The sequence below is a fragment of the Taudactylus pleione genome, unplaced genomic scaffold, assembly GCF_031769625.1.
Source record: "Taudactylus pleione unplaced genomic scaffold, aTauple2 ptg001845l, whole genome shotgun sequence".
Classification (NCBI taxonomy): domain Eukaryota; kingdom Metazoa; phylum Chordata; class Amphibia; order Anura; family Myobatrachidae; genus Taudactylus; species Taudactylus pleione.
The window spans coordinates 837,518-853,073 of NW_028286242.1; the positions used below are offsets into that span (position 1 = coordinate 837,518).

The following is a 15,556-nucleotide window of genomic DNA, read 5'->3' on the forward strand; positions in this document are numbered from 1 at the left end:
TCCGCATATTGAATGCGGATTGTAGTGTGATATTACTGAGTGAATTCGCATTGCGAATTCAGGCAATATCACAGGGATTTACTATAAATCCCTTGCAGGGACAGAGCTTGCGATAAAGCTCTGTCCCTGCGGATCCCATCCGCACTCTAGTCGCGGTATTTTCGGAAAAAATACCGCGACTAAGAGCCCGCGCATGCGCCGACCCACCGTCGCTGCTACCCCCCACCGACGCTAAGCCCCGCCCCCGCCATCGCGACCCCCGCGGCCTCCCCCTCTCTTCATTACACTTACTTGCATCCTCCTGGCCTCCGGTGATCTTCTCCGGGCTTCACGATCAGGTGATCTCCCATACTGCACTGGGACCCGATTGCCTGATGACCGGGCCGCAGTGCACTGTGGGAGACCAGCTGACCGGAGAGGAGCCATCACCGGAGGCCCGATCACCGGTCCCTGGATTCAGGTAAGGAAAAAAAAAATGTTTACATTTTTTTTTTCTTTTTTTTACAGCAATCAGCTTGCGGTCTGTTTAGACCACACAGCTGATTACTGGTACCAGCTCCCGCCTTTGCTCTCCCCGTTAGATCAGAGTGGGAGCCCGGTAACCGGGGGAGACCCTGGATAACGCCACCTCCAGGTGGCGTTATTATCACAGGGCTTCCCCCGGTATTTTTTTACAATTTATTTTTAGTAACTATGGTCGGATCACATTTCCCATTACAATTATGGGAAATGCGATCTGCTTTACTAAAAATAAGTGATAATTAGGGGTTGGAGTACAATTTTACTAATTCTACTCCAATTGCCCTGTAATAACTACAGGTGATACTAAAATAATGTGAAAAGGGTGTGAAAACACCCTTTTTCACTTTATTTTAGTAAAAATAATGTTAATAAATAGAGCCCTTAGGCCCACACAGGGGGTTTATCAGTTTATACTAGCCTGCCATTTAAACTCTCATTGACAATGTCTTTAAATTAGGTAAAGTGTTGAAGTAGAGGGAGGGAAGTAAGGGATAGGTTACCCATTCTGTCCCCCAAGAGTAATATTGGTGGTTATTTCTCTCCTGTGAACCTCCAGCTCATGTCTGGGAGGGGACGTGATTTATTTGTGTGGGCTCATGTCTGATGCAACTGTGTACAATACTTCCTATGTTTATCTTTAAACTAAATGTCATGCCATTGATATGTATTTTTCTCTGTTTACGGTTAGCCATTGGTGTTAATGAATTGGTTGATAGTGGCCCGCCGTGGCCCTTCGTCTGCTATATTATTCTGTAATGCTGTTTACTGCACACTATTATTCAAGTGTATTTGCTGATTTAGGCCCTCATTCAGAGCCGCTCGTTAGCGGCAGTACGCTCGTTCCGAGCGATGTTCGCACATCTGCGCATGCGTACGGTTTTTAGTACGCATGCGCGAACCAGTCAGTGCGGCCGAAAATCGTTTGTTCACTGTATAGCGAGTGCCTGCTATTTTGAGTGACAGAATAAGGCGTATGTGGGTGGTAACAGGAGAAGGTGCTTGAAAACAGGGAGTGGAGATCAGAACGCAGACGTGCTTAAAGGTCAAAGCGGGCGTTTTATGGGTGTGCATAATTAAAACAGCAGCGTCATTGACCACGTCACTTGGTTGTTTTATAGCCAGAACTGCTCACAATATAGTGATAGGAAAAAACAACCACAAGAATAGCGAGCAGTTCATACGCTGTTCGATGTACTCGATTAATCTAATAAATATCGGATATGACGTATGATGCGAGCGGCCCGGGGGGCGTTTTTATCAAATAAACGAGCGCATGGTTTGTTCGCTCGTTCAGACATGGAGGCGGCAACAGACCGCAAGGAGCGTACGGTTCATTTGAATAGCCACCCCCTTTTTCTGAACGAGCGAGCGCTAATTGCGAGCGGCTCTGAATGAGGGCCTTAGTGCTAAATCTGTACCTGCTTACCTATTGCATTACCTGTTTAGTATTGCTTTCTGGTAGCTGGTAATCTCTTAGCCCTGTGTGACCTCATTGCCAACACTCTCTTAATAAGTGAATTGTGTTTGTATTTAGACTGTTTACTGTTACAGCCGGTGCACATTAAGAACCTATCCAACCTGCATGTGCATAACCCTGCTTGGAGATCATTATTTTGCATAGACTATTTATTGTTCTAGCCGATGCACTACAAGAACCTATCCAACCTGCATGTGCATAACCCTGTTTGGAGCTCATTATTTTGCATAGACTATTTGTGGTTATAGCCGGTGCACTATAAGAACCTATCCAACCTGCATGTGCATAACCCTGCTTGGAGATCATTATTTAGCATAGACTATTTGCTGTCATAGCCGGTGCACTACAAGAACCTATCCAACCTGCATGTGCATAACCCTGTTTGGAGCTCATTATTTTGCATAGACTATTTGTGGTTATAGCCGGTGCACTATAAGAACCTATCCAACCTGCATGTGCATAACCCTGCTTGGAGATCATTATTTTGCATAGACTATTTGCTGTCATAGCCGGTGCACTACAAGAACCTATCCAACCTGCATGTGCATAACCCTGCTTGGAGCTCATTATTTTGCATAGACTATTTGCTGTCATAGCTGGTGCACTACAAAGGCTTCATAGATTGGGCATAGTGCATTTTCCATCCCAGAGTAACATACACCGCATAAATACATGTAATCCAAGTATAAGCTGCAGGTAAATTATTCTCTGTTTTCCTGAAATGATGCTGTGCCGCGTACGTCTATCTCCAAAGTGTTACACGGACAGAGAGCAGTCAGTCATATTTTCTTGGCTGAGGTAATTCCTACGTCTTTGCCAGCTGGGGTCACCGGTAGAGGACAGGGAGGTGTTGAGTAATCAGCTTGGTATTGAATTCTGCAAGATTTTATTCTGTCTATTATATACATTTCCTATTAATTGTAATTCATTTATTTGCAATAATAAATTGCGTTGTACCCTCCTTCCTGACTGGTCACTGTGTCCGCAAAAGGGGATATCATTAGGCTTGTCTGTCTGTCACAGTGTGTCCTACCTTAGCTACGGGGAAATCGCCCACCGAAGCATTCCGAACACACCTGAACCTGGTGCTAGTGGTGCAGCACTGTACAAACTATCAGAGCATCACAACCCTCCGCGTCCGAAGCCCCAGTGACCACCCAATAGTACATATGGAAAATGCAGTAAACCCAGAGAACAGGGGTTTTTTGCATTTCCATTTAGTACATCCCACCCAGGAAGTGTACTGGAGAACTGGAGGCATCACATCATCATTTTCTACAGTACAGCAAGTGTAGAATACATTCTGTAACTTCCCAATCAAAAATTTGACCCGGAAAAGAAAAAGCTTGTGCTTGTTGTATGGTTGCTATGGTGACAGCGCTGTAAGAAATGACCAATAGAAAAAGAGAAGCAGGAAGCGTACTTTCTGGGCCAAAGATCGGCTGCTGTGATGAGACTCCTATTCCCATATACCATGCCAGCAATACACCATGTAACCAGGCTGGGATGTTTACATGTGATATATTGTTGGTATGGTTCTAAATGGCTGACATATACCACTATGGGGCCGTATTCAATTAGCGTCGAAAACGGTTGTTTTTTTCGCTATTGGCTAAAACAGATGTTTTTCGCCAAAAAACGGCGATATTTTCGACAAAAACTGGAGATATGCTTTCTCCATCCCAGACCAGACGAAAAAAAACAATGAACAATCCCTATTTTTGGCTAAAAATGTGGGGATTTCTTTCAGAACCCTTTGGACACCCCCCCTAATAATAAATTATCCCAAAAAAAATCGTAAGTTGCGCACTTTGTGAAAAACGACCGCGCAATTTTGGGGGAAAAAAACTAAAACCGTAGAAAATGATACAAAGCAATTTTATTCCAGGAAATTCCTGTTCCACGTAAATTGAGGGCACATTAAAATGGGTGCAAGTGTATTTTCATGTCGTAAAAACGCATTTTTTAAAACTGTAAAAAACCGCCTGCTGCGACCGTGTGCGATGTTTAAAACACTGCACACATCCATTCCGCCCCGCGAAAAATCAGACCCAGTACATTAAAACCATTTTCAACAATTTTTTTTTTTTTACCAAAAATTGCGCGGTCGTTTTTTGCCAAAGTGCGCAACTTACAACATTTTTTTTGGATTATTTATTATTAGGGGGGTGTCCAAAGAGTTCTGAAAGAAATCCCCACATTTTTAGACAAAAATAGGGATTTTGCATTTTTTTCACCTGGTCTGGGATGGAGAAAACTTATCTCCAGTTTTTGGCAAAAATATTGCTGTTTTTTTGCGAAAAATGTCCGTTTTCGACGCTAATTGAATACGGCCCTATGAGGGGAATACTATTAGCACAGGCCGATTAGCGGGTTTACCATAGAGGTGCACTTTTCTTTGCAGCCTCAGGAGCTGTGAGTAAGGCCCCCATACATCAGAGATTGATTGCAGCAATCGTCCAATTTGCAATCGATTGTGTATAAAAATCTTTCCCTTTTTCAATCGATTGCAGATTGCAAAGATGCTACAATCGATTGAAAAAGGGAAAGATTTTTATACACAATCGAATGCAAATTGCACGATTGCTGCAATCAATCTCTGATGTATGGGAGCCTTAAAAGTCAGTGATAAAAGACATCGGCGGGAAGGGGGTGGGGGGTGTTAGCGCATGGGGAAACTCATTCATTCCACATTGTACACAGTATGTAAAGAGGAAAAGTTGAAATGAATTAAGGATTGGGGCCATTTGTAGTTGTTCCTGTTCCACATTTTGAAAATCTGAGCTGGGGCCTTCTCCATGTCTATAGCAGGGGTAGACAACCTGTGACCAACCAGTTGCTGTGGTACTACACATCCCAGCATGCCATGTCACAGTTTTAGCATGCAATAACAGCAAAACTGTAGCAGCGCATGCTGGGATGTGTAGTCCCACAGCATCTGGAGTTCCACAGGTTGCCTACACCTGGTCCACAGTATAATGCAGCTTCATCCTTATGATCTAATGAGGGCTGATAGACTATCACATATTGTAGCAGTAATACAGATAACTACTGTAGCACAGAACCAACGTATAGGGAGGGAAATAGTCAATAACCAAAACTGGATTTATTCATTATTTCTTTGTGTTGAAAAAAAAATCTAATTATTACATCTTATGTTTTCATATTAGAGTTTGAAGACGTACTATTGTCATTTACATACATAATTGTAGGCTAGTCACTAAAGGTCATAGTTCAATCCTTCTCTTTTGGTTCATAGATTATATAATTAGTCATTTGTAGACTTCAGCCTAAAGTACTTTCTGCGCTGTTGAATTCTTGATGGTAGCACTTTAAACCATGTAATGACTTTGTAGTTCAACATAGAGAGCTGTACAGATGTTTGATAATTACTTTTCTAACATTATTGGATGTATATGGAAGGAAAATGACTAAGGGGCCTATTCATCATAACTAAACTTTCGCTGGTGGTAATTAGGTTTAGAACTGGCATGGAGTTCTACCTAATTACCGGAGGAATTCATCATTCCTCCTCCCTATAACTATCTATTCCGAAAAGCTGTCATTTTTGCGATGACAGCTTTTCGGGAAATAGATAGTTTTCCCTCTCTACACTAACTTACCGCATCTGTAGGCATGTGCTGTTACATCTGTAAAACCAGCGCAGGCACAGCACTGCCTACAGATGTGGTAAGTTTGTGTCCCCCCCCTCCGCTCACCTGCTTGCTATGGTCAATAAATTGTGAAAAAAATATCTGGGGAGGCCCTGAGATAATAACACCACCTGGAGGTGGCGTTATCCAGGGTATTCCCCGGTTACCGGACTCCTGCTCCGCTATAACGGGCAGAGCAGAGCCCGGAGCTGGCCCCAGTAATCAGCTGTGTGGTGTAAACAGATCACACGCTGATACACTGTAAAAAAAAAAAAAATTAACTTACCTGAGTCCAGGGACCGGAGTTCGGGGCTCCGGTGATGTCCTCCCTCTGGTCAGCTGGTCTCCCGTACTGCACTGCGGGTCCCAGTGCAGTATGGGATGTCAGCTGACCGGAGCCATGGAGGACATCACTGGAGCCCGGATCATGCAGGTAAGTGCAATTAATGTAGGGGGGGTCGTGGGGGGAGGGGCTTAGCATCCTGGGGTAGCAGCGGCGGCCAGTCGGCACATGTGCGGGCATTTGTCACTGTATTTTTTGCGAAAATACCGTGATAAGTGTGCGGAAGGGATTCGCAGGGACAGAACTTTCTCGCAAGCTTTTTTTTTCCACTACACAATAAAAATAAATGATTGAACGATTACGACATAGTTATCATTCATTAATCGTGCAGTGAGTATGTCGGCAACGACCAGCGATGCGCGCTCCCGCTGGTCGTTACCGGCATCTATCATCGTCTAAACATGCAGGCCAGTCTGCCGATATCAACAGGTTGTGCATGTTCGGGGATGAGGGAGGGGCCTGCACTGAACTACATATAGCACATTATCCACTTCACAGGATGATGAACGATTGCACGATTATGATGTTGTAATAGAACAGTCTTTCCACTCTCGTGTAGTGAATATGCACCTTTACTTTCATTAATACTTTCTGGTATGTCCACAAGACTTTTGAATTCTGCAATTGTTCTCTGCAATTGTTCTCTGCAATTGTTCTCTGCAATTGGGCTTTCCACACCTATAATATAAATAAGTGCCTTAGAATGTATCTCATCAATTTCAGAATTTGAATTTCTTATTGTACTCTCCTGTTGTGTCTGTGTCATGCTGTGGCTTGTTTGTCCTACATCAGGGGGATTCAACATGCGTTCCTCTAGCTGCTGCGGAACTACACATATCAGCATGCCTTGCCACAGTTTTAGCATGCCCTAACAGCAAAACTGAGGCAGAGCATGCTGGGATATGTAGTTCTACAGCCACTGGAGGGCCGCAAGTTGAATATCCCTGGCCTACACAATCAGCTCTATGTGGATATTTATAAAAAATAAATGACTGTAATACAATCTCTTGTATAGAAGTCACTGTAGGGCAATCTTATACCCTTACACAGATCACTAATACCTCACCTTACTGCTGCTAATTGTGGCAATCCACATCAGGAGCTGTGACCTCTCCCCTATACAGTTCCCAATCTCACAGAGAGATGTACTGTATTACTAATGCTAGAACTGTGTCAGTAATATTAGATTTAGGTGCAAGCTTTGGTGATGTACTGTATCAAGCAGTGACATGGACCAGTAGAGCACTTGCCCATAGCAACCAATCAGGTTTTAGGTAGCATTGATCAAGTGCACATGGGCGTAACTACCATGGGTATAAGGGGTACAGCTGCTATGGGGCCCAGAGCTGAGGGGGGGCATCATCCTTGTCAGAGTTACGTGTGTTATATACATTTGTCACTATTGGGTTGTACATAGAGGCCCTTACACAATGTTGTTATGGGAATTAGAATGTAATTGTTGGCTTCATCTGCATGCTGGGGAACAATGGCCATTTTCTTGTAGCCCACCTATCCCTGGTAGACACACGTTATAGTAAAGCACATGGATCATTACATGCAGTGGTGGATAGCAGGCAGGTTGGGGCTGATGATGTCATAGGCTGCCTTTGTAATGTCACTTAGGTGTGAGAAAAAGGCCCTGCTTGGTACAGGACAATCAGTTATTGGATGAGAGTGAGTTGTATGTTGGTTATATTTTGGTATAGCTATATATGCATTTTTTCATTACTTTAACGCGTTTTGCTGATACGAGAGTCTAAGGTAAGAATATTTGAAAGTAAATATTATTTGAAAATATAGTTTAATAACGTGGCACAATTATAGTGGGACCATCTAAGCCTGGCATAGACTGGTGCTGGTTGCAGCTTTTAGAGGGACCTCACAGCCATGTTCCTACCCGTGTATTAGCTGTAAGTAGACCATGCTATGACCATTCATGCTTAGAGCTATGTTATATTAACAGTAGGGTGGAATATTTTTTTCCCTGTCATCTTTTCTTTATTTATTTCTAATTGTTTTTGTTGCCAGTCATCATTAATCATATTTTCTTCTGCAATTGGGTTTCCACACTTATAATATAAATAAGTGCCTTAGGGGTCTATTTACTAAGCAGTGTTAGGAGACAGAGTGAAAAGTGATAAGGTGCCAGCCAATCAGCTCCCAACTGTCATTTTTCATACACAGCCTGTGAGATGGCAGTTAGGAGCTGATTGGCTGGCACCTTATCACTATTCACTCTGTCTCCTAACACTGCTTAGTAAATAGACCCCTTAGAATGTATCTAATCAATTTCGGAATTAGAATTTCTTATTGTACTCTCCTGTTGTGTCTGTGTCATGCTGTGGCTTGTTTGTCCTACATCAGGGGGATTCAACATGCGTCTCTCCAGCTGCTGCAGAACTACACATACCAGCATGCCCTGCCACAGTTTTAGCATGCCCTAACAGCAAAACTGAGGCAGAGCATGCTGGGATGTGTAGTTCTACAGCCACTGGAGGGCCGCAAGTTGAATATCCCTGGCTTACACAATCAGCTCTATGTGGATATTTTAAAACATAAATGACTGTAATTTCCCACTGAAGTCCAGGGCTGGACAGCTGTTCCAGGAAGTGGGGCGATCTTGGGGCTTGATGACGCGATTTGCTGTGAGTCCCGTCATTATGCCCGTGACCCCCCACCCACTGCTGCTAATTGTGGCAATCCACATCAGGAGCTGTGACCTCTCCCCTATACAGATCCAAATCTTACAGAGAGATGTACTGTATTACTAATGCTAGAACTGTTTCAGTAATATTAGATTTAGGTGCAAACTTTGGTGATGTACTGTATCAAGCAGTGACATGGACCAGTAGAGCACTTGCCCATAGCAACCAATCAGGTTTTAGGTAGCATTGATCAAGTACACATGGGCGTAACTACTATGGGTACAAGGGGTACAGCTGCTATGGGGCCCAGAGCTGAGGGGGGCATCATCCTTGTCATAGTTACGTGTGTTATATACATTTGTCACTATTGGGCTGTACATAGAGGCCCTTACACAATGTTGTTATGGGAATTAGAATGTAATTGTTGGCTTCATCTGCATGCTGGGGAACAATGGCCATTTTCTTGTAGCCCAGCTATCCCTGGTAAACACACGTTATTGTAAAGCACATGGAGCCATTAGATGCAGTGGTGGATAGCAGGCAGGGTGAGGCTGATGATGTCATAGGCTACCTTTGTAATGTCACTTAGGTGTGAGAAAAAGGCCCTGCTTGGTACAGGACAATTAGTTATTGGATGAGAGTGAGTTGTATGTTGGTTATATTTTGGTCTAGCTATTTATACGCATTTTTTCATTACTTTAACGCGTTTTGCTGATACGAGAGTCTAAGGTAAGAATATTTGAAAGTAAATATTATTTGAAAATATAGTTTAATAACATGGCACAATTATAGTGGGACCATCTAAGCCTGGCATAGACTGGTGCTGGTTGTAGCTTTTAGAGGGACCTCACAACCAGGGCCACCGTCAGGTGGGGACTGCCGGGACTGAAGTCCCGGGCCAGGACCCTGGCTGAAGGAGGGGGGACCCGCCGGGACCTGCTTGCTATCACCACTGTACAGCCTGCAAACAGAAGGAAAAGGGAACAGCCCCCAGCGCCGCTGCTACCGGCCGCCGACCTGGTCCCCATGAATGGAGGAGGCAGCGGGCCAGCTCGGGCCGCTCCTCCACCAACCTACATGATAGACACTGCCTGCTTGCTATGGTCAATAAAGTTTTCCTCTTTTGAAGTTGACGCGTGTGACGTCATTACGTCACCCTGCGCTGCTGGAGGGAGAGCCTGAGAGAGGAGGAGCCGCGGAGCGAGAGGAGCAGGAGCAGCGTCTGCAGTGCTAGGGAAGAAGCAGAGTAGGAGCAGAAGCTTCTTCAAGGTAATAAGGTAAGTGACAAAAAATACTGTGCACAGTAGTCAGAGACTGGATCTAATAATCGGGGAAGAGGAGGGGGGGGAGTGGGGGAAAAAAGCTGGTCAGTGACTGATTCTAATAACCTGGGGGGGCCCTGCCTATTTTATCAGTCCTGGGCCCCACTATTTCTGATGGCAGCCCTGCTCACAACCATGTTCCTACCCGTGTATTAGCTGTAAGTAGACCATGCTATGACCATTCATGCTTAGAGCTATGTTATATTAATAGTAGGGTGGAATATTTTTTTCCCTGTCACCTTTTCTTTATTTATTTCTAATTGTTTTTGTTACCAATCATCATTAATAATATTTTCTTCTGCAATTGGGCTTTCCACACTTATAATATTATAAATAAGTGCCTTAGGGGTCTATTTACTAAGCAGTGTTAGGAGACAGAGTGAAAAGTGATAAGGTGCCAGCCAATCAGCTCCCAACTGTCATTTTTCAAACACAGCCTGTGAGATGGTAGTTAGGAGCTGATTGGCTGGTACCTTATCACTTTTCACTCTGTCTCCTAACACTGCTTAGTAACTAGACCCCTTAGAATGTATCTCATCAATTTCAGAATTAGAATTTCTTATTGTACTCTCCTGTTGTGTCTGTGTCATGCTGTGGCTTGTTTGTCCTACATCAGGGGGATTCAACATGCGTCCCTCCAGCTGCTGCGGAACTACACATACCAGCATGCCCTGCCACAGTTTTAGCATGCCCTAACAGCAAAACTGAGGCAGAGCATGCTGGGATGTGTAGTTCTACAGTCACTGGAGGGCCGCAAGTTGAATATCCCTGGCTTACACAATCAGCTCTATGTGGATATTTTAAAACATAAATGACTGTAATACAATCTCTTGTATAGAAGTCACTGTAGGGCAATCTTATACCCTTACACAGATCACTAATACCTCACCTTACTGCTGCTAATTGTGACAATCCACATCAGGAGCTGTGACCTCTCCCCAATACAGATCCCAATCTCACAGAGAGATGTACTGTATTACTAATGCTAGAACTGTGTCAGTAATATTAGATTTAGGTGCAAGCTTTGGTGATGTACTGTATCAAGCAGTGACATGGACCAGTAGAGCACTTGCCCATAGCAACCAATCAGGTTTTAGGTAGCATTGATCAAGTGCACATGGGCGTAACTACCATGGGTACAAGGGGTACAGCTGCTATGGGGCCCAGAGCTGAGGGGGGGCATCATCCTTGTCATAGTTACGTGTGTTATATACATTTGTCACTATTGGGTTGTACATAGAGGCCCTTACACAATGTTGTTATGGGAATTAGAATGTAATTGTTGGCTTCATCTGCATGCTGGTGAACAATGGCCATTTTCTTTTAGCCCAGCTATCCCTGGTAAACACACTTTATAGTAAAGCACATGGAGTCATTACATGCAGTGGTGGATAATAACATGGCACAATTATAGTGGGACCATCTATGCCTGGCATAGACTGGTGCTGGTTGCAGCTTTTAGAGGGTCCTCACAACCAGGGCCGCCGTCAGGGGGGACTGCCGGGACTGAAGTCCCGGGCCAGGACCCTGGCTGAAGGAGGTGGGGGCCCGCCGGGGCCTGCTTGCTATCACCACTGTACAGCCTGGAAACAGAAGAAAAAGGGAACAGCCCCCAGCGCCACTGCTACCGGCTGCCAACCTGATCCCCATGAATGGAGGAGGCAGCGGGCCCGCTCGGGCCGCTCCTCCACCAACCTACATGATAGACACTGCCTGCTTGCTATGGTCAATAATGTTTTCCTCTTTTGAAGTTGACGCGTGTGACGTCATTACGTTACCCCGCGCTGCTGGAGGGAGAGCCTGAGAGAGGACGAGCCGCAGGCCGAGAGGAGCTGGAGCAGCGTCTGCAGTGCTAGGGAAGAAGCAGAGTAGGAGCAGAAGCTTCTTCAAGGTAATAAGGTAAGTGACAAAAAATACTGTGCACAGTAGGCAGAGACTGGATCTAATAATCGGGGAAGAGGAGGGGGGCGAGTGGGGGAAAAAAGCTGGACACTCACTGATTCTAATAACCTGGGGGGGGGGCCCTGCCTATTTAATCAGCCCGGGCCCCACCATTTCTGATGGCAGCCCTGCTCACAACCATGTTCCTACCCGTGTATTAGCTGTCAGTAGACCATGCTATGACCATTCATGCTTAGAGCTATGTTATATTAATAGTAGGGTGGAATATTTTTTCCCTGTCATCTTTTCTTTATTTATTTCTAATTGTTTTTGTTATCAATCATCATTAATAATATTTTCTTCTGCAATTGGGCTTTCCTCACCTATAATATAAATAAGTGCCTTAGGGGGTCTATTTACTAAGCAGTGTTAGGAGACAGAGTGAAAAGTGATAAGGTGCCAGCCAATCAGCTCCTGTCACTTTTCAAACACAGAATGTGAGATGGTAGTTAGGAGCTGATTGGCTGGTACCTTATCACTTTTCACTCTGTCTCCTAACACTGCTTAGTAAATAGACCCCTTAGAATGTATCTCATCAATTTCAGAATTAGAATTTCTTATTGTACTCTCCTGTTCTGTCTGTGTCATGCTGTGGCTTGTTTGTCCTACATCAGGGTGATTCAACATGCGTCCCTCCAGCTGCTGCGGAACTACACATACCAGCATGCCCTAACAGCAAAACTGAGGCAGAGCATGCTGGGATATGTAGTTCTACAGCCACTGGAGGGCCGCAAGTTGAATATCCCTGACCTACACAATCAGTTCTGTGTGGATATTTTAAAACATAAATGACTGTAATTTCCCACTGAAGTCCAGGGCTGGACAGCTGTTCCAGGAAGTGGGGCGATCTTGGGGCTTGATGACTGACTGTCAGGACCTCTTTCCTGGTTGCTGATATCTAGTGAAGCCCCTGCAAACAGAAATACTGTAGGCCAAAGTTAGCTTCCATGACATTCCTACTCTTTCCTTAATAGGCCAACACAGCCAGGCCACACTGACTTTATCATAACTGCAACCGAATAATAACCCACAATTACATTGTCATCAGCCAGAACATAAACGCATACTTGCCTACTTTTGAAAATGCATTTCAGGGAGATTGTGAAAGCAGCACCTATGAGCATGGCGGTAAAGTGGGCGTGTACTGCTACATCTGAGAGGCGTGTCATAAAATTGACTTGCATCCAAATGCAAATGAGCCCCAAAGCAGTCAGTAAGAGCTATTTGTTGATGAAAACACACTATCACTTTTCAGAAAATACATGTAACCATAGGGATCATTCTGCCTTATAACCAATGCAGGAAAATGATACTAATGATCCAATTTGAATGTAAATATCTGTTTATTTTTATATATAACATATTCATAATGGCAGTAAGTTAGAATCAGGGAGATTGCTAGGCTCTTCAGGGAGACAGGGAGATTGCTACTGTTTCAGGGAGTCTCCCTGACAATGAGGGAAAGTTGGCAAGTATGCATAAACGTGCTAGACGGCCATCTTACAGTGACATTTGTGCACAGCGGCATGAAGGCGCAGAATGGGGAAAAGCAGTCATGTGACCTTACGGCTTTGGCGATCATTCTTTACCACTCTTATATTTTATTGTTTAACTCTCCCCAAGTGCAACAGAATCTGTGACACTACTTACACATTGTCACAGGCATCAGGATCGCTCAGCTTATGTGAAGAAAAGTTCCCGGTTTGCTGCACAACATCCGTAGGACCGGATTTCATATATCAGCATGTTTCCTTCATGCTATTTGTTTGTTACATACCAATGATTCATTTTACTCTCATTGGCTTCCGGCAAATATTTTGACTATACTGTTACATTGATTACATATGTAGTACGACACTACACCTGTATACCATTACCTAGTGTCCTAAGCAATGGGCCAATGCTGTGCTTGTGTCTTTACAGCACATGTAAGTAACATTGGTTTAGTAGGTAGAAACATATTGCCATTTTTCCCTAATTCAAGTTTCTTCTTGCACATTTACAGGTCATGTGGCTGCCTCATTTACGGCTAAGAGATACCCATAGACTCACCCTGCTGGGCCGCGGGTCTGTGGAAGCCAGCACCATTGATGCCGCCCAGACCATACTGCGGAAACAATTTAATATACAAGGCTTGCAGAGCACATGGAGAGGAATGTATAGCTCCTACACGCCTGTCACTGGGCCAGCTGTACAGATCCACCCAGATAAAGGTCGCAGACACTGCTTCATGTCCTGCTTTCGTAATAGGCAGATACAAGTTGCAGACAGTGCTCAAAAGTCAGAGTTAACCCCATGTGCTCTCAGACAACTGTATGACCTTTACCGGATTGTTGTTCGAAAAAACACGCTGAAAAACATCAAGATCCTGGACGTGGAGCAACAGCCAAAAAACTCATGTCACTGTGCTATATATGCTATAGCAACTGCTGTGGAGATCCTCTTCCACAACGACGTTCCCGCCTGCAGCTACAACTATGAACTAATGAGGGAACATCTCATAAAGTGCCTAGAAGCTGGAAGCTTTACACCATTTCCAAAGACTAGGAAGAGGAAACGTCGTGAAGAGCATGGTAGTAGCAAAAGGAGGAGACTTAGTCCAGCATGCCTAGAGACTGGGTGCCTAGAGACTGGTATAGTTACACCATTACCAAAACCTATGAAGAGAAAACGGTGTGAGGAATATGGCAGTAACAAAAGGAGGAGACTTAGTCCAGATTGTTAGATACAGGGTCACATAAAATCCCAGTTGAAGCTGTGATTGGCCAACGCCCTACAGACATGCCTAGAGACTGGATGCCTAGAAACTGGTATAGTTACACCATTACCAAAACCTATGAAGAGAAAACGGTGTGAGGAATATGGCAGTAACAAAAGGAGGAGACTTAGTCCAGCATGCCTAGAGACTGGATGCCTAGAAACTGGAATAGTTACACCATTACCAAAACCTATGAAGAGAAAACAGTGTGAGGAATATGGCAGTAACAAAAGGAGGAGACTTAGTCCAGATTGTTAGATACAGGGTCACATAAAATCCCAGTTGAAGCTGTGATTGGCCGACCCCCTACAGACATGCCTAGAGACTGGATGCCTAGAAACTGGTATAGTTACACCATTACCAAAACCTATGAAGAGAAAACGGTGTGAAGAATATGGCAGTAACAAAAGGAGGAGACTTAGTCCTGCAGGCCTAGAGACTGGGTGCCTAGAAACTGGTATAGTTACACCATTACCAAAACCTATGAAGAGAAAACGGTGTGAGGAATATGGCAGTAACAAAAGGAGGAGATTTAATCCAGATTGTTAGATACAGGGTCACATAAAATCCCAGTTGAAGCTGTGATTGTCTGACCCCCTACAGACATGCCTAGAGACTGGATGCCTAGAAACTGGAATAGTTACATCATTACCAAAACCTATGAAGAGAAAACGGTGTGAGGAATATGGCAGTAACAAAAGGAGGAGACTTAGTCCAGATTGTTAGATACTGGGTCACATAAAATCCCAGTTGAAGCTGTGATTGGCCAACGCCCTACAGACATGCCTAGAGACTGGATGCCTAGAAACTGGTATAGTTACACCATTACCAAAACCTATGAAGAGAAAACGGTGTGAGCAATATGGCAGTAACAAAAGGAGGAGACTTAGTCCAG

At 44.3% G+C, this 15,556-nt stretch overlaps 1 protein-coding gene across 1 annotated transcript; it reads left to right on the forward strand.

The window, feature by feature from the left end:
* The first annotated feature begins 13,911 nt into the window (after window positions 1-13,911).
* On the forward strand, window positions 13,912-14,628 carry LOC148436285 (uncharacterized). The gene has a single exon (XM_088465081.1). The coding sequence runs from the start codon at window positions 13,912-13,914 to the stop codon at window positions 14,626-14,628; it is 717 nt and encodes a 238-aa protein (XP_088321207.1).
* The last annotated feature ends 928 nt before the right edge of the window (window positions 14,629-15,556 follow it).